We start from the raw sequence: 25,390 nt of genomic DNA on the forward strand, positions 1-25,390 counted from the left end.
AGCAGAAGATTAACGCAGTAACTGGAAACAATCATTGCATAACAAATGCTTTAATAAATATATTTATATAATTAAAATGTCCGATGACTAAATTGAGACATTAGAGAACTGTAGAGCTCTGACACAGATCTACAAAACTGAACTGTCATGCTGGCAGTGACAACTTCTCATTATTCACAAAAAAGGGAACACACAGTTGTTATTTTATTGCACACGAGTTTTAACCAAATAGAAAGACTGTAATATATCTGCAAATAAAACATTACTCCCTGAAATAAACATTTACAGCTAAAATTGAAGTCATTTATGAATTTTGTAACATTAACACTCTTATTTCTCTGTTTATTACTATGAAGCTGCTTTGAATCTGTATTGTATAATGTGCTATATATACATTTAGCTTGTTTCATAATTCATAATTGTACATTCATCTGTTGTTTTTCAACAGGTAAAAATAAAGTCACCATCATTCATTACTAATGAATCTCCATTGTCACGTAGGGTTGTAATAATAAACGTGACGTGAACGAACATGTTCTTTCATGCTTGTATTGTTCCTTAAACCCGTCATTCAGGGCCTTCATAGTTCTGCATGGGGAGTGGAAGTCAACAGAGCACATCCCTCGAACAACTCTCTTTACTGTATTCCTTTACATAACACAATAAGGTCAGACTGCAGGATACTGAGGTGAATTGCTATTCATGTAATGCCACACTCTTTTTGTCTTATTATCATGCATTCTGATGTTGTGACCTCTTTCACAAAGATACCAGACATTTATTGAAAGCATAAGTTCATTGTCCAGCCACAGCTCAAAGTCACACTGCAGGTATTTCATTATTGTAATGCAATAGTGAAACAATCCTGAAATAGAATAGAAAATAGTGCCCTCTAGAGGACTAAGAACATGTGCCATAATGAAATAATTCAGCTAAATATCCAAATCCTGTCATCATTCACTCTCCCTCAAGTCTTTCCTAACCTGTATGACTTTCTTCTGCAGAAGATATTTTAAAGAATATTGGTAACCAAACAGTTTCATTAATTAGAGAGATCATTTCTCCTTTTGTGTTGCATAGAATAAAATAAGACAGAATTTTTAAGTGGATTATATGTTTGCCACTATAAAAAAAAAATTTAAACAGCATCGTAAAAAATTATGAGCATGGTCTATGAAATATTCAAACTGAAACCAGTATTATTAGAATATAAACAAACATTTTTGTTACCAGAAATAAATAACATAACCTGAAATGAAATGAAATAAGTAAATATAACAGCTGAAAACATTGTATTCAAGTGTTTTTAGGGAGTCATTGGTGAGTGAAGGCTGTGTGGCATCTCTGCTGAGCGTGTTTCCCACAGTACAGCTCCTCATCCACACAGAAATGTCCTCGCTCCACGAGACTAAAGCCACAGTCCCTGCAGGTATAGCACTCCACGTGTCTGTAGCATCGCTCTCTGATCTTCACCACCTGAGTTCTGCAGCAGGACACACAGACAACTGAGCTAAACACACATTCCTGACATAAACTGCACTTAAATAACACTCAAAATATCAGAACGCTAGCACTTTTCCTTCTTGAGCTCAATTGAAGGGTTCTTACACAATGATGTAACCACATCTCTCACAAGTTCGAAACCTTGGACTCCTCTGGACCGCTCCAGATGGCAGTGATGTTCCTGTTACAATTAGTGTGTGTTTTTATTACACAAGGCATCCTTATGCATTATGGTTTAAATGCAAGAAATGGAGTGAAATGACACAAGCTCACGTTCTAGTCTCTCCTGTAGTATCCTGAAAGTGTTGGACTGTCTGGGCTGCTGAGGTTGAGCTTGTCTCCTCTTGATCCTCGCCAGCTCTTCAGGATCAACTGGTCCGTAGCTCCATACTGGATAATTAAAACTCACCCTGAGAAAAGAGTCAAACAGCAATGTGAGTTCAACAGGGAGGGGACAAAATGACATGAGCTATGCTTGGAAAAAATGATGCATTTAATCTAACAAAGATGCATTAAACCAATTAACATTTATAATGTTACAAACCATTTCTATTTCAAATAAATGATGTTCTTTGTAAGCTGAAAAATGTAAATATTAATATTTAATGTGAATGTAAAACTTGCAGAAACAAATACAGAAAATAACATTCATAATAGTCAGAAATGTTTCTTCAGAATCAAATCAGGATCTTGGAATGATTTCTGAAGGATCATGTGACATTGAAGACTGGAGTAAAGATGCTCTTTCAAATTACATTTTATCATACCATTTAGAACAAAATAGAATGTGAACCACTATAAAGTGCATTTTCTTTAAACTGTTTGCATATAATGTTAAGTATGCAGTAAGTAGTATATTAGTATTCCAAACAATATTGGCATTACTTTTTCTTGGTAGTCTGCGATTCATATGACACTGTTTGGATACAATCAGATGCAGAGTTATGTCCTGCACTGGACTCCTGCAACCAATAAACAGGGTTAAAAAATGATTACGTGGAAATAAAAATATATATTAACTGAAATAAGTTTCCATGGCAACATTTCTCAACTAAATAAGCTCAAATTAAAAAGTAATTCTTAAAATATACATACATACATACATACATACATACATACATACATACATACATATATATATTAATTACAAAAACACAGCAAGCGAGATTACAAAAACTTTCACTGAAATGAAAATGAAGAGAAAATGGGGGGAAAATATTTCTTTAAAAAAAAATATGTATAATATATAGTTGATACATTGAGAGTTAAATAACACTGCCAATCAAACAAAAGAGGAAGAAATGATTTCTACAGATAAGGCTTGGTTTTTTTTGTTATTGTTGTTTTTTACTGGACCACAAGATGGCAGCAAAGCCTTTAAAAGACTTGAACATTAAGGTTTGTCCAATGCAAATAAAGTAAATGTACAAACCATTTCTATAATGTAAAATAAGTGCTTGCATGTTCCCCACCTTATCGTGTTGCTTCAGCTGCTTTGGACCGTAGTTTCTCTCCTGTGGGGCTCTGAACACATAAACAATGAGAAACATGGGATGTTGTCTCAAGATATCTCAGTATGGTTCTGGTGCACTTACCTCTTGGACTGGCCCTTTCCTGACTCAAGGGTTTGTTTTGGCTGGACTGAGGGCCCCTGGGTTGAACGAGAACAGCAGGAAGTTTCAATACACAAAACAGGATCGTTCTCACTAGTTTTATTCAAACAGGCTGAATGGGCCTTCCCCGTAGCAACATTTAACATTAACCATATGTTCACAAAGAGCTGGTCAGTTAACTGAGAGAATGACTAACCAAATTAAGAGGAAGTCTTCGATCAATGCAGTACTGTATGAAGTCTCTTTTTGCAGGTCTGTAAGATTATAAGAAACTAGGTTATTCAGGGTTGCAGTAAAAACATTCAATTTTTCACCTCAAAAAAACTAAAATATATTATATACATATTTTAATAAAAATTTCATAGAATGTTCATTCAAAGTTTTCTGGTCTTTACAAACACATTATTGATTTTTAACGCTTTTCTTGGCTTATTTTATTTGGAAATTCATTAAACAATTTTAAAAAATGTACTACTCGTTTCAGAATGTTCACCGAACTTTCAAAATGAAAAATTCCCAAAATGATTTTGCATAACCAGGAAAAATATTTTTAAATCACTTAAACTGAATGTTTTGAGCATTCATAAATATATATTTTTTTATAAGAGGAACATTACCAAAAGTTTCATAGAATATATTTTTGTCTGCAGTGTTTTTTGAAATTAGCTTTTATTATTTCATTGAAATTCACTTTATTCTCAGTGCTCATTGATTCTTTTTTTTTTTTTTTTTTTTTTTTTAAGTACAATGTTTTAAATCATTAAAAAAATTTTCTGCATTACATTAGGGAGAGTCATTTTAGATTATTGTAATTTGTGTTTTGGGAGAAAATGTTCTTGTGAAAATTATGCATTAAAAAACAATCCCCTGGAAATTAAAATCCGCTTGTCTTTTTTTTTAGAGTAATTTAGGGTTGAAATATACCTTAATATGGTATATTGTAATATGGTTAATATGGTTAATATGGTTAATATGGTAACGAATGTAGCATTTAGTTATGAAACTGCATGCAATTCTGCCAAAGTCAATTTTTTTAACAACCTTTCAATGTGAAGCCACAGCTGATGTTCAGATGTCTTAATTTTGTTCTTAGCCTCCATATTCAACATGGCTCCAGTATTCTGACCATTAATCTCCAGTATGACGTCCCCCACCTGCAGCCCAGCATCACCTGCTCGGCTATCTTCACGAACCTGACAAAACACTCTATGTTAAGTCTTCACAACTCCTTCACACAACAGACATCTTAACACATTCCATATTTTGTTCATAAGAAAATGCGGCCCAGATATCTTTAACTCACCTTTGAGACCGTCAGGGTCATCTTGAAGTCCCTTCCTCCACAGATACGAAACCCCCATGGTGGTGGACCGGTCAAATGCAGTCGAAATGTCATCTGTCTGCCACAGGCTTTCAATTCAAAAGCTCTTTCAGAACCACAAAATTGGTTTGTGTTTACTCTGGCCTGTGCCAGTAAGACTGAAGGGGTCAGCCGTGTTTACGGTGTATTTTTAAAGTTCTTCTGTAGCTTAGAGATATGGAGGCTCTGTGTGGAGTCAGCACCACCCTTAAACATCTGCACATGATGTTCTCAGCTGATTACACCTTCTGGTAAACAGAATCAAGCCGCAAAAAAATAAAAATAAATAAAGGTGCTAATTAAGGTGGGGTGCTCGTAAAATGCTTTAAATTTAATATACGACATTGTAGTACAACTTTTCAGTAATTACACAAATTCATAAGTCAATAAAGTGAGCTAAATGTACACTTGTAATATGTTCGACAGGTAAACAGAGGTTCGCTGTATTTGACAAAACATGGATAAAATGTAGGCTAATTATCGTCAATATTTATCACGATATTAGAGTCGTTCACATACAAAGCGTTATCCATCTCCTGTTTTTAAGTAAACATGCGTTAAGGCCCATTCACACCAAGAACGATAATTATAAAGATAACAATATTGTCTGTTTACTCTGAAATTATCAGATGGGAAAAAAATCGTTCTGAAAGTAATTCTAACGATATTGTTTCTCTGTGCCTTTATCGTTATAGTTGTGGTGTGGACTCTGCTATTCTTAAATATTGAGAATGATTTTTAGAACTATATCTTTATCGTTATCATCCCTGGTGTTAACAGGCCTTTAGACGCGATATGTTTTGCAGCTGCATGGTCACGTGTTCCAAAATGCTTCGCACGAGTTAAAAGTGATATCTTTTTTTTTTTTAATGAGGCTATTTTTATTGCATAGCAATTTTTCTTTTTGCCCAACATAATTAAAAAACGTTAATTGCAATTTAACTCACAATTCTGACTTTTTTGCTCAGAATTGTGATTTTATCTCACAATTATCAAAAAACAGTCGATAACCCGCAATTCTGACAAAATAAAATAAAGAAATACATAAATCTGACATGGGACAAAAAAGTTATCATATTTTTACTAGCTTGACAGATAGACAATGTCAAATTAAAAGTAGAAATTAACTCAATGTTTAAAGAAACATTTTATTAAAAGAACAATCAGCACACGAGATGACCGCAGAGCAGCTAAACACGTAACAGATCTTGGTTTCGTGGTTCTACAAACACAAGTTCTACACACAGCATACTTTCAACTCAAGTTTTTTTTTTTTACAAGCTTAAATAAATCACTTCAAACTCTTTCCACATTTTCCTGGGACATCATGCATTATTAGTAACAACACTAATCTTCAAAACTGTAACAGACTGAAAGAAAAACAAAATTCTCTCAAGTGTGCCTTGTGTAACTCTCACTCCAAACAGAAATCACAGTCAGCCCAGGAATTGACTTCCACAGACACTTTCGTGCAATGTTGCAAAAGCTGAGGCACAGCAGTGGGTCGAGGGTCTGGCAACACAGTTTTCCCTCCAACTCACAATGACTTCATCAGTTCAGTCTGAGCAGGATCAGGAAGGGGCCAGTTCAGGGCTGCACTGCATCCGCTGAGGGTCCAGACTCTCGCTGTGAGCACCGAGCAGCATGTGTAAAGTCAAGCAGACAGCTGCATCTCTTCAAGAGCGACTGCGGTCTTCACTGCTGCCCACTAAAACCTTACTATAAAGTTTCTGCTGCTCCTCCTTGAAAACTTCTTTAACTTTCCCTCGTTTTAAACCACCATCCCTGCGAACATGCAAAACACAAACGCTTCACGTCATTCCAAAATGTCAACGCACATCTTTTCTGGTGACTTGTGTGTTGAACACTCTTTAATATGGGAACTCACCATAACAAGTCTGCCAGTCCTCCCTTTCTAGCGATGGCTGCTTTGACCCTATTGGCAAACTGCACAGCGTCCTCCCCAGCCTGTAAAAATATGAATTTTAAACTCACCTAAATATGGTGAATGAGTGACCGACCGACCGACATGCTCAAAAATAGTCTCAAAGATTTGAAAAGAAAAACAAAACTTTGCACTCACCATGCGGCTCATTGGTGGAAGGTACCAGACGCTACACACTATGGCCCAACTGCTCATCATGTGCAGCAGGTAGTTCACCATCCCAAACTTGCTGCTGTTCCAGAACGCATCACCAAAACGAGGGTCATACTGCCAAAATAACAGCAAGAGGAATTTAAAACACTTTATAAACAACAAAGCCAGCACATAAGAGAGAAAGGAGGCTGTTCTAACCTTTATAGCGACGGGGTAAACAGTGCAGCTGATCTCAAAGCTTCCCTTCTTGAACATCATGACTGAAGTGTTGTTAATACAAGTTCCTTTAGAAATGACAAAACAGTGTATTTATTTCACATATACTTCAGTACGAAATGGTCACATAAGCAGGAGTTTTAACACTTACCCTCAGGGAATATGAGGATTGGCAGTTTGCTCGTGTCTGCAACGTGGTCACTTAATCTAAAACAATTAAATCAGCTTGATTGTGACACACAGAAATGTACAAATCATAACTGCAGGAGTTGAACACTGTATATGTGAGGGAAATGCAGTGCTACCGTTTGGCCACTAGGTGTCGGTCCCTCACTTCAGACCTCTCAAACCAGATGTGAGGACAGGCCTTCACCATCGCCCTCTGGATGACCCCCATCAGACCCCCATGGACCTGACCCACCTGATTCACACAGAAACAGAGTTCATGCATTCAATATCAACACCGAACCTAAATCATCAACACAAACGTCGCACTACCATAGCGTAGCACCCGTCACTGGCCAGAATGATGACGTCGATAGGTGAGGTGTGATTGGCCACACAGATTCCTCCGTTTTTGGGTTTATTCTCACTTTAAGGAAAAAAAAAAAGTCACGTGGATACTAAGAAATATTGAAAGTAAAAGCAGGCATAGAGATCTTTAATAGTGATTAATATTGGCATATGGCAGTGTTTGTGTGTCAGTACCTATCATGGTAGGTGATGATGGCCGTGAGGGCTCTTACACAGATCCGGTAACACATCAGATGAACCTGGTCACTGAGATAATTCTTCATCCTGACCAGTAGAGAAATCAGTGTTAATTTACACACTTACATGCAAACTTTTGAATGGGAGTTTACATCAATGTTTTCACTGTTTTCTCTTAAGGCACAACTGAGCCAAACTTGTGCATCCCAGTCACAGACAGACAAAGTCAATCAATTCCCAAGCATTTAAATCCCAACACAACAGCTTCAGGTGTTAAACCCTCAGAAGTCGACAAAGACATACCTTCCATTTGGCAGCAGGCCAACGATTGACGTCAGAACTACGAGAAGACCGACACCGGTGAAAGCAAGCGTGACCCTGTTAAGAGCAACAGAGCAAATGTGAAGAGCAGAATCTAATAAATGACACTGCTTAGCATCATGTCTGCATTGGAGTACACATCCTGGGCTAGAGAAGACTGCGAGCATCCTCAGGTGACTTCCACATTTCTTCAGCATAGTTCTTTTGAATTAAAATATAAGGTGTCCATTTAACCTTGGGCACCTGAAAGCCTTAAAGCTGACCTACATCAGTTTTCAATGTTTGGAATCAAGACACATATAACTTTTTCCTCTCTAGAAGCTATTTCTCACTGAAATACACTGCATTATTTTTAATCCAGAACACTAGGTGTTATACATTTGCTGAATTCAGAAAAAAACTGGGCATCATAGACTAATGACCTAATGTGGGAATCACATACTAAAATGTTTGATATCCTCCAACAGGATGAAATCAAAGTCATGAGCTTAAAAGAAATAAATTGATAGTTTATGTGACCCTGGAGAACAAAACAAGACATACATAGCACGGGTATATTTGTAGCAATAGCCAACAATACATTGCGTGGGTCAAAATGATAGATTTTTGTGCCAAACATCATTAGTATATTAAGTAAAGATCATGTTCCATGAAGACATTTAGTAAATCTCCTACAGTAAATATCAAAACGTAATTATTGATTAGTAATATGCACGGCTAAGAAACAACTAAGGACAACTTTAAAGGTGATTTTCTCAATATTTAGATTTTTTTTGCACCCTCAGATTCCAGATTTTCAAATAGTTATATATAAATCAGCTAAATATTGTCCTATCCTAACAAACCATACATCAATGGAAAGCTTATTTATTCTCGATGTATAAATCTCTATTTTAAAAAAATGGCCCCTTATGACTGGTTTTGTGGTTCAGGGTCACACAGATTTCACAGAAAGTTGTGTGGTATATCAACTCCAAAAACGTCCGACTTGCTCTGACCTCCAGCAACTAACACTGACTCGTCCAGACTGCATATCAGATAAAAACTGTGTGCAAAAGTTTCGCAATATAATCCAGTCTTACAGCTGATCTTTCTCCTAGCATGTCTTTAAGATTGAACAGGAATATGAGCACCAGTTTAACTCCTTAAAAGTGATTACCAATTTAAAAACCACTATTATCACTAACAATATCCATCCCCAAAGCATTCATGCAGCATCCAAAGATCTTCCTCTCACCTGAGTGGCAGGAGAAACCCATATCGGATGAGCACTCCCACTCCCCAGAGTGCCGTGAGCCTGGTGCTGATGTGATGGAAGTTGTAGTTGCTTCGGGTCAGCAGGTTCCAGGACTCCAGCTCCTCTGCCGTGAAGCGCTTGGTCACTTCGTCATCGACGATGCTCTCCACACCTCGCCGGCAGAAGTAGAAGATGTCAGACATGTCAAACTCAGGCTCTGCACCACCACGCTTCATTTCCTGGATCTCCTGTTCGAGGGACACTGGCTCTTTAGCAATAATCCCTGAGGGGGAAAAAAGCAAGGTTATGATGATGTTGAAGATATGATGTCAGAGGCAATGATCTTTTTAGTGTTTCACCATTGCTGTAGGGTTTGTAGAGATGCTGATTCTTCTCCTTAGCCCCTCGTTCCATTCTTAAGGTCGCCCACTAGAAACAGAATGAGAATTAGACACACAAATTAAGCAAATCAAACTAATAGTTCAGCACAGTACCCTGGTGTGTCCACAGTAGTTTCACATTAAAAGCCTCAAAGCGGCAATAATACATTTCAAACTGTGGTACTTGACCCATTTAAAGATTCTAAACTTTTTACTGCACAATTGCATCATGGTGATGGATGATGCATTTCATTAGGGAATTACATGAGTCATGATAGCTTAATTGAAACACTCAATTGTCCTTTTGTTACACCATGTTACATTTATTTTCTATCCCCAAAGGCAGGCTGGGCTGAGACCCCACGAGACCCCAAACAGCTGTCATGAGGATGGGGAAACAAACAACATTCAAGCGGTAAACAGCCTTCGGGGAACCAATTGCACAGAATCACAGCCAGCCGCCCAAAACACCACTGGGGAGGAGAAGACAACAGCTGATCCGTGTGTCCTTGCTGGGTCCTGGAGTTCAGCCAGAGCGCCTGAAAACCACAACCACTGACAGTTCGGCACACTTCTGAACAAACTGTTTTCAAGGATTTGGTCAAAATGAGTCACAAAGCACCTGTCAATCACTTAAAACTCACTAATAATAAAACTTTTTTGAATCCAGCAATAAACAACATTCAAGCCAATATTTGCCATGCAATTCTTCCTAAATATTTTGAAGGTTTTTAACTGATTCTTTTAAGGCACTGAGCATAACTTTTTAGGGTTCAAAAAAGTTTTAAAGATTGTTAGTGACCACTGAAAAGAAGATAATCACAGAATCACTGAAAAGAAGAGGTTTTCGCTTGTAAACCATTTCAGATATTTAAGATTTTAGGACTTATAATTTGCTCAAAATTAATTTAAGGCATTTTAAGTCTTTTTAAAGACCCACAAGAACCTTGTAAATAATTCAGTATTTTACTTTTTTTTTTATACCTGCACTTGTACACAACATTTGATGTTGCTGCATCTGAATTTTCCCTTAGGGATCATTAAAGTGGATTAGCCAAGCAAGGACAGCAGCTGAGCACCGAGTGCTATTAAAGTAACCAGCGACTCTCGCGGGCGCTGATGATGCTGTGACTCAGGAAGGTCGGGACAGGGAAAGAGTGAACAGTCAAGCTGTTTGTCAGACTAAATCTCGCTCCCCTGTTCAGGGTCACAGGACAGCGGAGCACAAGTTAGTCACTGGAAAACAGCCATCTGGAGTTTCTTAAGAAGTCTGGAGAGGGTCAGAAAGAGAGACTACATCAGTCCAGATGGATGAGAGGGGACTGACACCATAGGAAATCATCCGAATCTATTTTAGGTCACGCACAGAGCCCTTACCAACATGCATTACATAAAAAAATGATTGCAACGATTAGGAAAATTTAGGCACCTCAGGATTTTAATCTTCATTTAGAAAAACAATGTGATTACAAAATTATCATTGATGCATCTTAATCACAAAGTAAGGATACAAATCTTTAGCATTAAGTCATGCATTAGACCTAGTGATTTGTGTCACGCTAGAAAAGTATGTGAAATCTGTGATACTTGCTGTTAGTTCCAAAAAGAGGATCCTTGAGTATCAAGAACAGACCACGGTTTCGCCATTTCTGGGTGGAAACATGCAATATGACAAATTCTGAAACAGCACTGGTTTAAAAAAAAAAAAAAAAACAGCATTGCCAAATTGTGCAATATTCCAATACATTTCAGAATTCTTTAAATGAATTCCTAAGTGAACATAAAATCATCTAAAAATCATCTCTGTATCATTTTTCTCAGCCCGTGTTCAGTAAGTTTGGGATTGGTCTCATTTTTTACATGTTTATGAAAGTGTCCTGTGCTTATAAGCAATGCATTTCTATGATGAAAAACACAGTAAAAATCTGAAATATTGTGAAAAGATTTTTACAATTTAAAATCAACCATTTTCAAATTGATATCTTATAAATCTAATTTATTCCTATGATGACAATGCTGAATTTTCAGCATCATTACTTCAGTGTCACATCATCCTTCAGAAATCCTTTTTATTTTTCCATATATACTTTCATAACATTATAAATGTATTTACTGTGATTAATTAATTCAACGCATGTTTACTGAATAAATGTATTAATTTCTTTTCAAATAAAAAAAAACTGTACTGACTATTCAAACTATTGAATAATAGTGTACCGATCAATGTGGGGCAGACTAACATTTAGTCACCTTTTGTGTTTATAGGCTTCTGTTTTCACATAAATTCAAGTAAAGAGAATTGTCTCTTATGGAAAGAACTTTCATATCATGTGCTTAAAACAGACTAACATGCACTTGAGGACACACATTTCTAAAACTGCCACTTGTGGCATTTACATTCTCACCCATAAATTCACACATTCACAAACCACTCTGAAATTACCCAAACTGCCACAGTCCTGCAACAATGCATGCTGTCCGTAAAGTTTTGAAGATGAAAGAATATGTGACAGCACAGAATAAAATGAGACAAAGTCAAATGACAGCCAGACCCTCCAGACTTATTAATTCAGTCAATCGTGAATCTATGCTCTATTTTGTGCTTCTGACATCCTCAGTAAAGGGAAAGAGTGCTGACTGAAACTGAACTAAGTAGTAAAAACACAGAGCAAAAACTCCCTGAATGACCCTCCAACTTATCTTACAAGAGCACTGGTCCACAGACAGACCATCAAACCCGCTCGAACACTCCACGGCTCCTCAGATATTCCTGTTGAACAATTGAAATACTGTAAAATGACATGAACATCAACTCACTCACCTCAAATAACTTGATGAGGGACTTCATATACAGTCTGCGGATCCCAAAGGACACACCGAAGATTGCAGGTACGATGATGAACACCAGAAGAAGTGTGAACCACACCGTGAAGGAGATGCCCAAAAGCATATAGATCAGGCTGTCGAAAGGGAAGAGGTAGGACTCCATCTTGACCAAAACGTGGAGACCGGACTATTTAAACGTTACGAAATTGCCTAAACACAATCTGATGGACTCCTCTAAAGTGCTTCAGTTTCTGAAGCCTACGCTGAAACAAGGTCTTCATGGGCATAGAGGGAAAACTTATCATTTATGCCTGGAACAATGGACCAATATCCATTAAATTATCACAATAGAGATATTAGCAGGACACATCAAGGTTAAAAAAAACCTGAATATCCAATCCTTCCTGCTTTTACAGTCTTTTGGGAAGAATATTGTGCTTCATTGACCTGTGAAACGGTCTCACATCAGTCTACTGCCATCTCTGTCCTATCTAGAAAAACAGGAAATAAAACACAGTTATGTAACGTTATATAAAGAAATACTCTAGCATTATTTCTCAAATAAACTTATACGTGCCTTTTCCACCTTTAAGATTAATTATTTAAAGCAGAATTATATTCTAAAGAACCAAATGTGTTGATAAGCACTATTAAATGCACTCTATTGTAAGTTACAATTCGAAAGCACTCAATACGCTAAACACATTCTTCATTTACATTTGAGAGATAAAAGTCAATTATATCTTAAATGCATCGTAAACTAAGCAAAACTGCAGCTGTATGACACTGTTGGCTATACAGATGTAAATGAGAGGATGCTAAAGCGCTAATCAGCAGCTTCTCTGTCTATCACGTAATTAACCCGCCAAACGTCTTTAAATGTCTGAAAGCCGCTGTTTACACTGACCTGTGCCCGGGAGATAGCGTTTAAATGCTGTTTTGTCTTCTCAATAAAACAGTTATTTGATATTTGAGCATCGTGAGATGCTGCTGTTATTACCGTTATGCAACAAGTTTAAGGGCATGGGCATCAGCAGCGGCGCGAGCAGCACGGCTCGCTGAAGCAACTTCCGCTTCCGGTGGGCTCGGCTGCTTCGACGTTGATGATTGGATGATTGTCCCTCCTAACGCTGATCTCCGCGAGGTTGGTCTATCTATCTATCTATCTATCTATCTATCTATCTATCTATCTATCTATCTAATTTTTATTATTTAATTTTATTTATTTTAATTATCATTACCCTTCAGACGTCGTGTAATTTCCTCTAAAACTATCAATTTTGCCTCAAATAAACATTAATTTTCTTTTTCAAAAGAGACAACAGTGTCAGTGAAGGGATGAAATGAGAATGTGTGAAGACAAGAAAAAGAAAAAAAAGGTCAAAAGTAAATCGTAAGAAAGTCTCTTGTGAGTGTGTTGTGGGTCATTTTATTCGTCACATTCACGATTATAATAGAGAATATATAACCAACAGTAATGTGAGAACATCCGATCTTTAATTTGTCAAACGGTGCAAAAGGTGTGAAAACGTTATTTAATTTGATGTTTTTAGGATGCATTAAATGTCAGCTTTAAGTCAACCATTTTGCTCCAAAAATTTTACAAATAATTTGCATAATTTGTAGTGTAATAGAAATGTTAATGACACAAAAAAATGACTGATACATGTATACACCGTTGATAGAAAAATCAAAACAGAGTGAATAGTGTGTTTAGGAGTTTATTTTTTGAAAGTCATTCAGTTTCTACAGCATATTTGGCTTTACAAACTTTTAATATCCAGTTTGGCCTTCTGAAAATGGTTTATTTTCTTTCCTAACACAGAGAGCATTGTGATTTAAAAATGTACATTTATAAATTAAATGCGTCATCAAAATAAGTCCGTTAATTAAGTCTAATGTTGAAATGTAGTCCTACATGGCTCACATAGGCCTATGCAAAACCATCTGTGGCCAGATGCTGGAGCTGGAACTCTGTGTGTGTCGTGCAGGTAACAGAAACACGTGACTATTAACTACTCGGTTGCTCTTTATGGCAGCAAAAACATTTAAACCTTATTTTGACAGACAAACGTAAGCTATTTTCTGTAATTACGTGAATCTTCCATTTAATTAGATGCTATGTGATCAGATTATTAGAACAATAATAAAGTACTGTAAACCGTAAAACTATTTGCTCTACAATCCAGTGTTTCTGAAAGCAATGCATTAAAATTATACGAAAAACTAGTTTGCCAATCAAGCAGCAAACGGGACTGTTTTGCAAATGATGCAAATGACACTGGAAGTTGCAGATATGTGGCTCAATAATACAATTGCTTTATTGTTGACAAATTAGTCTTGATGTTATAAGAATACAAGATCAAATTTTGTTTGATTGCACTCTTTAATGAAATCTACACTCTACAAAAAGTCGTTTTGGCATGCATAGAATAACTCAGTTAAGACAAACTTGAAATCACACAAATAAGATACAAGAAAATCAATCCAACCTCTTTCACACACACACACACACACACACACACACGTCTCAAATAGTGTATTAAGAACAAAGATGCTTGTTGGACTGTTAACTAAACTTACAACATTTAAATACATGACAGAACCACACAAGTTTAGGCTACTTGGCTGTGCTGACTCAATAGTATCAGCACTAGCATTCATGCAAGACAGTGTGCAAACAAGGGCAATGCAATGTTTTCTTTATGGCAAAACTTTCTCTTCATTTCAAAAATATGCCCACGCATACAGTAGTGCATAGGTCTGATGTACTGTACAATAATAGCAAATGATTGATAGCAAAGATCCAGCATTTCCCAGTAAATTGATATATAAAATAAAATCTTTGTGAGTAATAATCTATCATAGGCTACTGTTAAACAGCCAGAGTCTTTTAAAGGGAAACTACACACACTCATCTTTCTATATTTTACAAATATTAATAAATAGCTTAAATATGAAACTGCAATGTTATTGCGATTCATTTGATGCTTCATACTGTAAAAAATGTAGGTGGGAGGTGCCAGTAAATTAAAGAAATGAATTTTTTCATACTTAAGTAGTTTGATCAGTTGCTGTTTTGATTGATTGCTCTCTTCGCAAGCTTTATATTGGGTAAAAAAAACCCGTTACACAAATATATTTCAGGGATCATATTATTAGAGTCATCCTCTGGTTGCCACTGTTGGCTTGTGGGCTTCATGAAAGCTGTTATGGAGAGTAAATAGTGCAGTTCTTTCTTGTGTGCTTTGAGGTCAGAGGTCATGTTCCAGAAGTTCCTCTTGTGAGGCTGCTCCCGCTTCCTCGTGATCTTTCCTCTCTTCCATCCTCCTCTATCTGTGCCGGAGCACGGGAGATCCAGTTTATGACATGGTTTGTCCACCTTTCCTCTAGCGAGACATCATTCGCACAAATTCTGATAAAAGAAAGACCAGAAATAGTTTTACTTAAACAGTCAGTTATTTAAATTAGCCTGTAGGCGCCAGAGCTCTCATTATTAGTTTCGACTGTCCGTCTGTCCCAAAGTATAAGACCTCTTTTGGTCAGTCTGCTTTCTCTGCAAAGGGGCCAAAACTCTGGAATGCTTCACATACTAATTTAAAATTAGAGACGAATGGAGGACTTAAACAATGGCTAAAAACAAAACGGCGGTGGCCACTGGGTTATTGTATGAGCATATTGCCTTTGCTCTATTGCTTATACATATAAACAATTCTGAATATATGTTTTTTGTGTGTGTATGTGTGTGTGTGTGTATTACTGTTTTATTCTAAAGCCTTCCATGGAAAGGTGTTGAAAACTAGCATGTATGCAAAAAAGAAAACTTAAGCAAATGCATACGGTTTGTCTGATATCCATGTCCAAAATGTAATTCCATACATAAATATAACAGTATAACAGTGATTCCCCACTGGTTTTGCTTAAGATCCAGATTTTACATCAAGTGCTGACCCAACACATTATCACAATTTATGCACTTATGTCAGTATATTTATTGCGCCCAATTATAGAAAATTTCTTTATAAATAAGATACATTTTTTAAAGGACTGTGTCCTATTTGTGTGTGTGTGTGTATGTATGGTTTTGCCATGAACAACAACACATTTTTCTCCCTTTTAGAGCGTATAATTTGCTATCCAAACTCTGCATAATTATATTATTAGTGTGGTATTATTTTTGCATTTGCCATTGTTTTTCTCTGCTGTCTGTGTCCCAGTTTTGGGTTGCTGCCTGTCATTTGTGAACCGCTGCTCTATAAATTCTTTCTTTATAAATAACGAAAGAAAAAAATGTGCTATTGACCTCAGATGAGTCAAAGATAGCCTGAGCTCCAAATACAACGAGAGGACATCAACTGTCACACCTCCAGTCATCAGCAGGAATAACAGTGCTAGCTATTTTCGTCCTTGCCGTTTTCATGCTCTTTTTGAGCGTGGTTAATCTGAGAGGTGAAATAATCCGGTGGTTAAGAGATAATCTGGTTGACAGCTCTACTACTGTCACTTTACCGCCTTCACGAGGATGAGATTCAATAGCGGCTCACAGCAAGAGGGAGCAAAATAAATAATAATGGATCCAAAAATAGGATCATTTGTCTCAGTCCTTTTTTTCATAATTTTGCATTGCATTTTTTTCCCCACTTATGTTAGTCAAGGTTTCTTCCATAAAAAGTCATTTTCCACTTTTTCCGACAGAATTATTTTTGCAATTAGTTTCAGTAAATGTTCTGGTTAGACTGAAGAGCTTGCGCTGGGAACACTAGAGTACGACTACAGCATGTATTTTTCCCTCCATTTTCCCTCAAGAAATGTACTTTTCAAAAGGTTGATTGCTACTTTAATAACTTTGAGATCAAAATGAGAACAAAAAACTAATTAAATCTGGGATTAAACCTTGGAACTATTGCTTTTCCATAATTACATTTTACGGCGGATTCCAAAATATGGACAAGAGACACGGAAGGGAACGTGAATGGAATATTTTTTAGATTACTGTGGACAGATCATAGCGATAATTTTCTCCCATGCTGCATGAACCAATTCTCTACACCTAGCACAGCAATAAAGACACTGCGGCAGTGAAATTAGCATTGCTAATTAGCATAGCAAACACAAGGTGGCTCACCTTCAAAGTCCACGTGCCCATCTCCGTTTAAATCGATGTCCCGCAGAATGTCCTCCAGATCTCTGTGGCCCACCTGAGGGAATAAGAATCAATAAAAGGATGAAATGAGAATCAGATGAGAGCTATAAAAGCTTTTTACCAAAGTAACAGCACCTGTTGGCCCAGCAGTTTCTTCATGGCCTCTCTTAGTTCTGCTGTACTGATCTGACCGTCTCCGTTGGTGTCAAACTGAGAAAAAGGGAACAATAAAAATGCAATTAAATTTTTTAGAACTGCATTTTACATTGCAAGAAAAAAAAACACAATTTGCTTTTTTCCACAAATTGTGCAGGCCTACCTCACCTCTTTGAAAGCATCTCTCAATTCCTTTACTCCGATCATATCTGCCGTCTCAGCCAGAAGTTTGGGTCCCATCAACTCCACAAAGTCCTCAAAGTCCACATGTCCTCCCACTGTAAGACAGAAGACACATGCTGTTAGTGAACTTCCACAAAGATTCCTTATTGGCATCTTTGGTTCCACGATGAACCGTCAACATCCATGGAACCATTCCATTGCACAAAAGGTTCTTTAGATTATTAAAATATGTTCTTCTGTGGCATTACTGTGAAAATCTCTTTATTTTTAAGAGTGCTTTTAAGGAGCACTACACTGCCCATACTGTATAACCTACATTTCTAAATAAATGTTGAACAAAACATGTTGATTTGTTGTTGCATACAGTTCATGTTGATCTGCTGACTCAGTTCGATGAGCTCCATCTCAGTGGGCATGTATCCCATGGTTCTCATGCAGTTCCCCAGGTCTTTGCAGCCAATGAAGCCGTCTTTGTCTTTATCAAACTCTTTGAAGGCTTCTCGTAGCTCTGTGAAGATAGAAAGCATGTCAGGAAAATATAAGACAGAGCGAGTAAGAGATAATGAAAAGAGAATAATTTATAGCACAATTATGTTTCCCTCATGTGCTCTGCTTCCCAAACAATTTTGAAGACAATTACAAAGCACAGCAATGAATCCCTGAATGACTAAAACACTTATAACTTAAAAGTTCATTGCAAACCTTAAATAAAAGCTCTTAAAAATAAATTGGAACAATTGACACATTATATTGCACATCGAAATGTCCAAAATGATATGCGATTAAGGGTGTCTTCACACCTGTCTTGTTTGGTTCGACTGAACTGAACTCAAGTTTGCTTTCGTGTGGATCAGGGCTTTTGGGCAGGACCACACAACTGTACCAAGACCCAGCTGAAGAGGTGTTCTCGGTCCGCTTCCAAACGAACTCTGGTACAGTTGAATGGATGAACCAATGAATGGATGACCTCAAAAACACAAGTGGTTTTGTTTACAGTTTCTGGTTCACTTGCAAAAAGGGAAGCGTGAAAGTGAACCGCACCAAAGAAAAAAAAACCAACATTGTATTTGTTTGGGACCAAAGCAAGTGAACTAGCAGGCTTTCCTGGTGTGAATACACCCTAAAACACTTGAGCATTCTTGCAGACTCTAGTTTAGTTTAGTTTAATATCAGATACACAGCATGTTTACTATGAATGGCTTTTGTTTATAATACATTTGAATTTTCAGCATTATTGCTCCAGTCCCCTGCTGAAAAATCCAACATAAACCAGCTTGGATTCCAAGTGCACATAGTAAAAGGTATGTCAGTGCTGTCATGAACATGAAATATTATTGAAACTAAAATGTTTTAACAATTGCTGAGACTGCTGAGTTAATTTAACCAAAGTCAATGTGCTTCAATAAAGGAAACATTCATTACCATAATGATAACAGACTTTAGCAATATTTGTGCATGTACCATATGAAAGAAATAAAGCCAAACTGGTTTGCAATAACTGAATATGGTAATTATGTTTCTGCAGTTTGCAGTCTAATCATCCTCTGGCGCGATATTGATTTCATCTAAGGCTTTGTGGCTGTAAGTATTTGTTGTGTTTTTTGCTCACCTCTTCACTTTTTTTCTGTTCCTGCTGTTCCTCTTATCCTCAGTGATTTGTAAAAGTATCCTCAAATGCTTCTTTTAAATGTTACATTTTTATGTCTAAAGTGCTTGTTAAATGAGTTGAAATGTATGTAATATTGTAAACTATGCTGTATTCACCCAAATAAATTCAATTGTCTTGTATTTTGTCCATGTGTTCTTGCTTAATAAGAAATGTTCATCTTTTGATTATTGCTGTTGCCTCTAGTAATTCTCTGTGTGTGTTTTTTTAATTCCCAGTCCATTTTAAGCCAGTAATATAATACTTTTCAAACAATAGATGACTTAAATAAAACAACATAGCATGGTGGGTAAAAACATTTAAACCAACCAGCTGTGTCAAAATAACCCAGCATGTGTTCGGTCCAATATTTACCCAGTGCTGGGTTACTAAATAACCCAAGTTGGGTTGTTTTTAACCCAGCATTTTTTTTAGAGTGCAGCAACATATGCTTTTCTTTATTAAATAAATTATTAAAATGTATATTGGTCTTTAACTACAATATTTTATATTTCTGATGGCTGTCAATGTTGAAAACAAACATTTTTTGTGTGTGTGTGTGTGGAAACTGTGACATTTTAGCAATGAGGGAACTTACCATCCATTTCCTCTGGTCTCAGCTCTCTGTTCTGCAATGAAATAAACAAAGTATAAACCCACAATCCATGCTAATTTGTGCAGTTTTGTTCCATTAATGACACAAGTCAGCTGGTGTTCTCCACCTTCTCTGAAGAACAGTCATTTAATTCTATGCACTATTTCCTGCTAGAGAAAAACGTATTACAGCATTAGGATCACAATGGCACGTGTAAACTAATACACCCAACCTTTTCAGTGTTTTTTCCTCCTGCCTCTAAAGGAATTAATGTCTAGTTTTTAAATTCGATCTTCCCATTTGGATTAAGTCGTTCGGAACAGCGCATATAAACTCAGGATTGATCTCTCATAATCAGCTCAAGCCTTTAGTTTCTTTGATCCCAGCATTCCCTGCTCACACATCTCCTCAAACACGAGCACATGCAGGGCTCACCTCCAAACACTTTCTAAGCTCCTGCAGGAGAACTCAATCACGTGAGCCTGACCCAAGACCCCTGCAGAGGCTAATAAAGGCAGATCCCTGCAGTTCGTACATAAACCCAAGCACGTAGTGCTGCATCGTCTGCAAAATGTCTGCATCTGAAAAGAACAGCCTTGGAAATGTATCATTGCTTGAGTATATATAATATCACACTGGTCATGCTTTATTTTTGACTAAAAACAGTGGTCATTGTATATTTTTGATTCACTAAATAGAACCGTCTCATAAGACTCACTCGTCCAAGAATCAGACTACATTGGTCACAATATATGTTTTTGATTGAATAACAGCCACTCATTTGTGAAACTATTTTTGATTCATTAAAAAGGACCGGCTAATGAGAGTCACTTGTTCAGGAATCAGACTACATTGGTCATGCTATATGTTTTTGATTCATTAAAAAGAACCAGCTCATAACAGTCACTCAAATGTGAATCAGACTACATTGTTTGTGCTCTGTTTTTAATTTGTAAAAAAGAATCGGCACATAAGATTCACTGATTCACAAATCAGACTACATTGATTGTGCTAAATGTTTTTGATTCATTAAAAAGAACGGGCTCATAAGAGTCACTTGTTCAGGAATCAAACTGCATTTTTACACTGCATGTTTTGGAAAGACTAAAAAGAACCAGCTCATAACAGTAACGTGCATTTGTGAATCAGACTATACTGGTTGTGCTATATCATTTTGATTCATTAAAAGTACTGGCTCATAAGAGTCTCGTTTGTGAATCAGACCACACTTTGTTGATTCACTAAAAATAGCCATTTGTTCCATTCATTTATGAATCGGACTACAATGGTCAAATTGTAGGTTTTGTTTATTTGTTTATACCTGTATCCCGTGAAGACAAATCAATAGAGCGAGATTTCTTGCCATTATCTGTATGTCCATATTAATTGAGTAAAGACTATGTGATATTGCAAAATGCTGCCCCACTGAAGATTCAACAGCAGGGAAACGCTGCTGCTGAAATGCAGTGCAAGATTCATTAAGTTCGATTTCTCATAATTTTAAACACTTTTTGCCTTTATTAGTCCATTTTAAACTGTCCTGTGGAGTGAAGAATATCTACAATTTAAGTACATGCATCTCTCAGTGAGCTTATAAAAGCTGTTTGCATAAAGAATACAAGAATAGCAAAAAATACTGTTTCAAATAGATAGCATAGAATGTCACAGCACAAGAAAACCAATGTCAAATACTGTAATATTTTTTTAGAAACTACATATAAAAAACGTTATACCAATTTTCATACGTATTTCGATTTATATCAATAATAAACGTAGATTTCTTTAGTTTGAAAAGTCAGCCAGTCAAATACTGCAAAATAAACTCTTTCAGGATAATAAAAGACTTTATTTAGTGATGATAACTGTACTTTGTCCCCTGCATAACAATGTTTAGTGCATACACTGTGTTGATCTGAATTCTGAAATTCCACATACAAGATAAGTGAGAACTTGTTTTACATGAACATGTGTGCAGATGTGCATGTCCAGACTTACGTACAGCCTGCCGGCTCTCAGCGAAGCCCTTGCGGAGGAAGATGCAGGCAGGCCCGAGCACATTGTGCATGTATGTTGAGTTCTGAGCCAAGGCCGCCAGGGCCTCTCCAGATGTCACCCCTTCATCACATGTCTGCACTGCTTTGTAGCTTCGCTTCCGGTCCTGAATGCGGCCGTCATGTGCCAGCAGTCCCAAACAAGTAAGTGAAGAAGGAACGTGGGGTAAAGACACAATTAGAAACTACAAGGACGTCTTCCGGACACATTGGATGGACGGGTCAGTCAGTCATTTCAGTCAGCCGTCAGGTCTATCGATTTGTTCTCTCTATTACGTGCTTCTGCATCAGACAGTGAGAAAACAAAGCTGAGCTCTACCTTCAGACTTTGTGCTTAATGTAATTTACCCGAGTACAAAATGTTTCTGGATCAGCATTCTTCCGTTCAGGTCCTCCTGGGAAGTTCCTCTTTAAGAGTGATTATAGTTGGAGTAAAATTGATTCTCTTGGCAGTATCATGTTTCATTCTCTCTCCTTTTCACTTCCTGACTAACACAGGAAGGTTTATTGAGCACCGATGCAACAGGTGTGTAATCAGTGTTTGATGTTTTTTAATAATGTGCTCAAATCATGTCAGAAATATCATTTTTATGAGTTGAACGCACATGTACACCACCACAAAGTCATAACTCCAGAAACTTTTTTTTCTTTAAGCCCTGGGTTTCTGAACTGGTGGTGTGTCAGTGAGGAAAATATGGTGGACGTAATAAACATAGTATCTAGTGAATTTGTTGAAATGAATCGAATTATTGTTTTCTTATTTACAGTAAGACTAGCTAAGTTGCATGTACAAAATACAATAGTACTGTACAATTATGATATAATATATAAAGATTCAATTCACAGCACCTTCGTAAATTGAATAAAAACATAAAGCAAAAACAAAACAAAAGCAAATAATTTATTCATCATTAAGGCTAGTAGAATAGAGTTAAAAATTCTTGTTGTATTTTTTTATAGAAAAGATGATAATTATCTTGCTCTGCCCAAAGTGATTTATTAACGCTTCTGGTGGCATAATTATGACTTCCTAACTGTTGAACACACCATTAGAATCTTTCGCTGCCAAGGAGGATGATTGGAAATGTAGTTTGGGTGCACAAGGCAGAATTTTCTGAAAACATTATTGCTATATGTCATAATTTTTTTTAGTTTGTATGACATGAACATAGTGGCAACCAAAGAGTTACTAATAAACTTTTACTTTCAAAGAAATAAAATGCATTAATAAGTTCCTATCTTAGAGTGTGTATAAATTCAGTAAATTTATATTTCTGGTTCGGGTCACAATATCCCAGATTTGAGTTTGTATGAAATGTACCATTAGGGCAATCGTTGTTTGACTGGAACACTGTTCTGAGTCCAACAAGGGCTGTTGAGCCAGGAACATGTCCTACTTGGGTAAATCACATCGAGCCATACTTTGCCCTCTATTCTCTCTTCCCTCTAAGCAACTGACAGAACCTTTAAGATCAGATATCATTCAAACTGAATAATTCATCCACTTTCATACTCGCGGCGCACTGCCGCAATACTATGCCATTTGATTGCTTCCATGAAAACAAATGATCTCGCTGCGCTTAAGACGGTGGTTCTCAGCTTGTTCTAACAAATTAATATATGGCATTTTGATCATCAAAGGCTGAAGATGTGGGTCAACCAATGTTATAATATAAAAGTAGATCCACAAATAACATAAAAGTCTAATATGTTTTGAGAACGTAAAACTGCTCATGTTTAGCAGAGAACTAATCAGGATAAGAATGAAACCAGTCAGCCAGCACATTATAATGACCAATTAGCAGACAGACTGAAGGTGAAGAGCGGGCAGAATATAACTCACAAACACATAAAGAGCATCTCTCCAATTAAACACAGACCCATGGGTTAATTAAAGAGAAGATGTTATCTAACAACTAGCTTATCGAGAAGCAGCTTCTGAAATGTTCTGAAACCATAAACATTTGCATTTATATTTATAAATTATGACTCGAATCATTTGAATTATTTAGGTAGCCTATTCCAATTAGATAGTGGTACACTGTAAATGATTATTAGAAGATTATTGGAGTATGTTGTACAATAAAACACTATTTCACTCTTTCTACTTTAAAATGTAATTTCTTTCTAGTTACTAGTGACATTTACTAGCAATTTCTGAGGGAAAATTTAAAAAGTAAATCCAACACCCTTTTTTTCGTTGTACTTTAACATATGAGCTTTAAGTCAACATGAAATCAAACACTCCAGCACAAACAGCATCGTGAGCAGCAGTCCCGAGTTCGAATCCTAGCTTGAGGACATTTCCTGATCCCATACCCTCTCTCTCTCTCACTTCACTTCCTATCAACTAACTGTCCTATCAAAGATTAAGGTAAAAAATACTAAAAGTAAATCCTTAAAAAAATGTAAAGAAAAATGTAAATTATTCAATAAATTAATTAAATCAATAAATCTGTTTTGCACACATATTTAAAAAAAATAAAAAAAATACTGTGTCCCAGTTTATACTATCCATGAATACTATAAAGATTGAGAAAGAGAATGAGTAATGCCACATTGAGTTCTGGGAAACTAATCAGGTAAATATTGTAAACCAAAATCTATTAAACCTAAGAGAAACAAATCTAGTTATCATGCAGTGCGATAAAAAAAATTATCTTCCCTGCAAATTATACAATGAAGGATAAATGATTGCTTAACTTAAAGGCAAAAACAAAATAAAAGATAAGCAGTTATCCTTATCAAGAAAGAGAAGTAACAATGGGAATGAATAGAGTATCCTGCTAAAATGAAAAACAATGTGGAGTGAAAAGATCATGACGTAATTCACTATTCAAATTTCCACCTTAATTATAGTATATTGAAATGAGTATACTGTACCACGGGTACTGTATATTTTAATAATTTCCATAGAAAATTTGAAGTGCAGATCCATCCACACTCTAATGGCTAATATTGCCCACAATCCATTGCGCTTTGGAGAAGGATGTGGTTCAGAACTACAAACACAAATAAAAAGTAATAAAAAACTACAAAGATGGTGGATGTGCGAGACATACAGTAGAGAGCTTTAAAACCCTCTGGGGTTCTTCATTTATGAGTCACACTCAGGACCTTCGGGTCAAAAATGACCCAGAGGCCGGGATTCAGGTATACTTTTTTTCAGTAAAATCAATCAAATGTATTTTTGTTCAATAATATTTTTTCTTTCTTTTTTGGTGTTTTGAGAGAATTTTATGATAATAATGAATTTTTATGCAATAATTATGATCCATTTTTTCCCATTGAATATAATAGAAAATTTATATATATATGTATTTTTATTTTTATTTTTATTAATGCTGTATTT

At 36.4% G+C, this 25,390-nt stretch overlaps 3 protein-coding genes across 9 annotated transcripts in view; all 3 read right to left on the bottom strand.

Moving 5' to 3' along the window:
• Nucleotides 1–93: 93 nt before the first annotated feature.
• On the bottom strand, nucleotides 94–4,736 carry LOC127966329 (PDZ and LIM domain protein 2). Its single transcript, XM_052567234.1, has 9 exons — nucleotides 4,420–4,736; nucleotides 4,158–4,309; nucleotides 3,313–3,370; nucleotides 3,099–3,154; nucleotides 2,976–3,027; nucleotides 2,389–2,465; nucleotides 1,777–1,913; nucleotides 1,609–1,684; nucleotides 94–1,483 (listed from the first exon to the last, which is right to left on the bottom strand). The coding sequence occupies exons 1-9, from the start codon at nucleotides 4,510–4,512 to the stop codon at nucleotides 1,315–1,317; spliced, it is 870 nt and encodes a 289-aa protein (XP_052423194.1). The 5' UTR covers nucleotides 4,513–4,736; the 3' UTR covers nucleotides 94–1,314.
• An 868-nt stretch (nucleotides 4,737–5,604) lies between these two features.
• Nucleotides 5,605–13,415, bottom strand: LOC127966695 (glycerol-3-phosphate acyltransferase 4-like). 4 transcript variants are annotated; one of them, XM_052567872.1, is made up of 13 exons: nucleotides 13,266–13,415; nucleotides 12,261–12,756; nucleotides 9,419–9,488; nucleotides 9,060–9,342; nucleotides 7,805–7,879; nucleotides 7,499–7,588; nucleotides 7,289–7,382; nucleotides 7,096–7,211; nucleotides 6,942–6,997; nucleotides 6,773–6,858; nucleotides 6,560–6,688; nucleotides 6,365–6,444; nucleotides 5,605–6,261 (listed from the first exon to the last, which is right to left on the bottom strand). In XM_052567872.1, exons 2-13 carry the CDS (start codon nucleotides 12,426–12,428, stop codon nucleotides 6,153–6,155), a joined length of 1,356 nt encoding a protein of 451 aa, XP_052423832.1. In that variant the 5' UTR covers nucleotides 12,429–12,756; nucleotides 13,266–13,415; the 3' UTR covers nucleotides 5,605–6,152. The 4 variants fall into 4 exon arrangements, with proteins under 4 accessions (XP_052423832.1, XP_052423831.1, XP_052423833.1 ...); XM_052567871.1 differs by having other exon boundaries at nucleotides 13,173–13,337; XM_052567873.1 differs by having other exon boundaries at nucleotides 12,261–12,752; nucleotides 13,173–13,327.
• Nucleotides 13,416–14,553: 1,138 nt separating this feature from the next.
• LOC127966897 (calcium-binding protein 1) overlaps nucleotides 14,554–25,390 on the bottom strand; it is a 28,791-nt gene continuing 17,954 nt past the window's right edge. Inside the window, exons 2-8 of one of the 4 annotated variants that reach the window (XM_052568240.1) lie at nucleotides 21,987–22,145; nucleotides 19,991–20,021; nucleotides 18,112–18,255; nucleotides 17,733–17,842; nucleotides 17,544–17,618; nucleotides 17,391–17,463; nucleotides 14,554–15,680 (exon numbers count right to left, since the gene is read on the bottom strand). In XM_052568240.1, coding sequence (XP_052424200.1) covers nucleotides 15,655–15,680; nucleotides 17,391–17,463; nucleotides 17,544–17,618; nucleotides 17,733–17,842; nucleotides 18,112–18,255; nucleotides 19,991–20,021; nucleotides 21,987–22,145 — 618 coding nt within the window. In that variant the 3' untranslated portion in view covers nucleotides 14,554–15,654. Of the gene's footprint in view, nucleotides 15,681–17,390; nucleotides 17,464–17,543; nucleotides 17,619–17,732; nucleotides 17,843–18,111; nucleotides 18,256–19,990; nucleotides 20,022–21,982; nucleotides 25,099–25,390 lie in introns of those variants that run through there. The other 3 variants (XM_052568242.1, XM_052568241.1, XM_052568239.1) reach the window with 3 other exon arrangements.

This window comes from Carassius gibelio, chromosome B10 (genome assembly GCF_023724105.1).
Source record: "Carassius gibelio isolate Cgi1373 ecotype wild population from Czech Republic chromosome B10, carGib1.2-hapl.c, whole genome shotgun sequence".
In the NCBI taxonomy this organism is placed as follows: domain Eukaryota; kingdom Metazoa; phylum Chordata; class Actinopteri; order Cypriniformes; family Cyprinidae; genus Carassius; species Carassius gibelio.

Excerpts from the sequence above, each read along its gene's own strand:
- LOC127966329 (XM_052567234.1), bottom strand. The coding sequence starts at position 4,512 with ATGACATTTCGACTGCATTTGACCGGTCCACCACCATGGGGGTTTCGT. Across the intron at positions 3,371-4,157 it reads CTGTGGCTTCACATTGAAAG|ACCTGCAAAAAGAGACTTCA; the intron begins GTTGTTAAAAAA and ends ATAATCTTACAG. Across the intron at positions 1,484-1,608 it reads AGATGTGGTTACATCATTGT|AACTCAGGTGGTGAAGATCA; the intron begins GTAAGAACCCTT and ends GTCCTGCTGCAG.
- LOC127966695 (XM_052567872.1), bottom strand. The coding sequence starts at position 12,428 with ATGGAGTCCTACCTCTTCCCTTTCGACAGCCTGATCTATATGCTTTTG. Across the intron at positions 9,489-12,260 it reads CCCTCATCAAGTTATTTGAG|TGGGCGACCTTAAGAATGGA; the intron begins GTGAGTGAGTTG and ends TTCTGTTTCTAG. Across the intron at positions 6,445-6,559 it reads TTCCACCAATGAGCCGCATG|GCTGGGGAGGACGCTGTGCA; the intron begins GTGAGTGCAAAG and ends ATATTTTTACAG.